Below are 594 nucleotides of genomic sequence, written 5' to 3'. Positions count from 1 at the left end.
GGTGGCGGCGGGGGATGCAGGTTGGGGGTTGGCGGTCAGGTTGGGGAGTGTGGCGGCCGTCTGTGCAGCATGCGTTGCGCTGCGTACGCTATGGGCATTGCCGCGTGCTGTGTGGTGCTCGGGCTGCTTTGTGTGTTTGGGGCTGTGTGTATCGCTGCACGACGACCAAGGCACCTCCTTTCCTTGCCGACAGGTGCGAGCCCAAAACCCCCCAAAAAAACACTCCGCAGTTGAGCGGATATGCCAAAACTTCCAGCCTGCTGCCACTTTCCTTCAACTGCTGCGAATGGCCAAACCAAAACCAGGCCATTCGCCATCCCCCCAGCAGCCACCAACGCAGTATGCACCCTGGCGCCCCCGCACCTGCAGCGCGCGCCCCAGCTCCAGCTGCTGCCCCCCGCCCTGCAGCAGCGCCAGCGGGTCGCTGCGGGCGCGCTCCGCCAGGGAGGCTGTCTCAAGGTCCAGCTCCAAATAAAAGGCGTCAGGCAGGGTCACGTACTGGGGGTGGTGTGTGTGTGTGTGTGAGAGAGAGAGAGAGAGACAGAGAGAGAGAGAGAGAGAGAGAGAGAGAGAGAGAGAGAGAGAGAGAGAGAG

At 62.6% G+C, this 594-nt stretch overlaps 1 protein-coding gene across 1 annotated transcript in view; it reads right to left on the bottom strand.

The window, feature by feature from the left end:
* Positions 1-594, bottom strand: part of MNEG_13085 (signal peptide peptidase SppA, 67K type) — a gene marked incomplete at both ends in the record, with an annotated part of 2,707 nt that overhangs the window by 1,360 nt on the left and 753 nt on the right. The window contains one exon of the mRNA XM_014038443.1: positions 364-498. Coding sequence (XP_013893897.1) covers positions 364-498 — 135 coding nt within the window. The remainder of the gene's footprint in view (positions 1-363; positions 499-594) is intronic.

This window comes from Monoraphidium neglectum (genome assembly GCF_000611645.1).
Source record: "Monoraphidium neglectum strain SAG 48.87 unplaced genomic scaffold scaffold03615, whole genome shotgun sequence".
Lineage (NCBI taxonomy): Eukaryota > Viridiplantae > Chlorophyta > Chlorophyceae > Sphaeropleales > Selenastraceae > Monoraphidium > Monoraphidium neglectum.
Note: the sequence above shows the minus strand (reverse complement) of the source record. Positions and strands in the feature narration are given on the sequence as shown.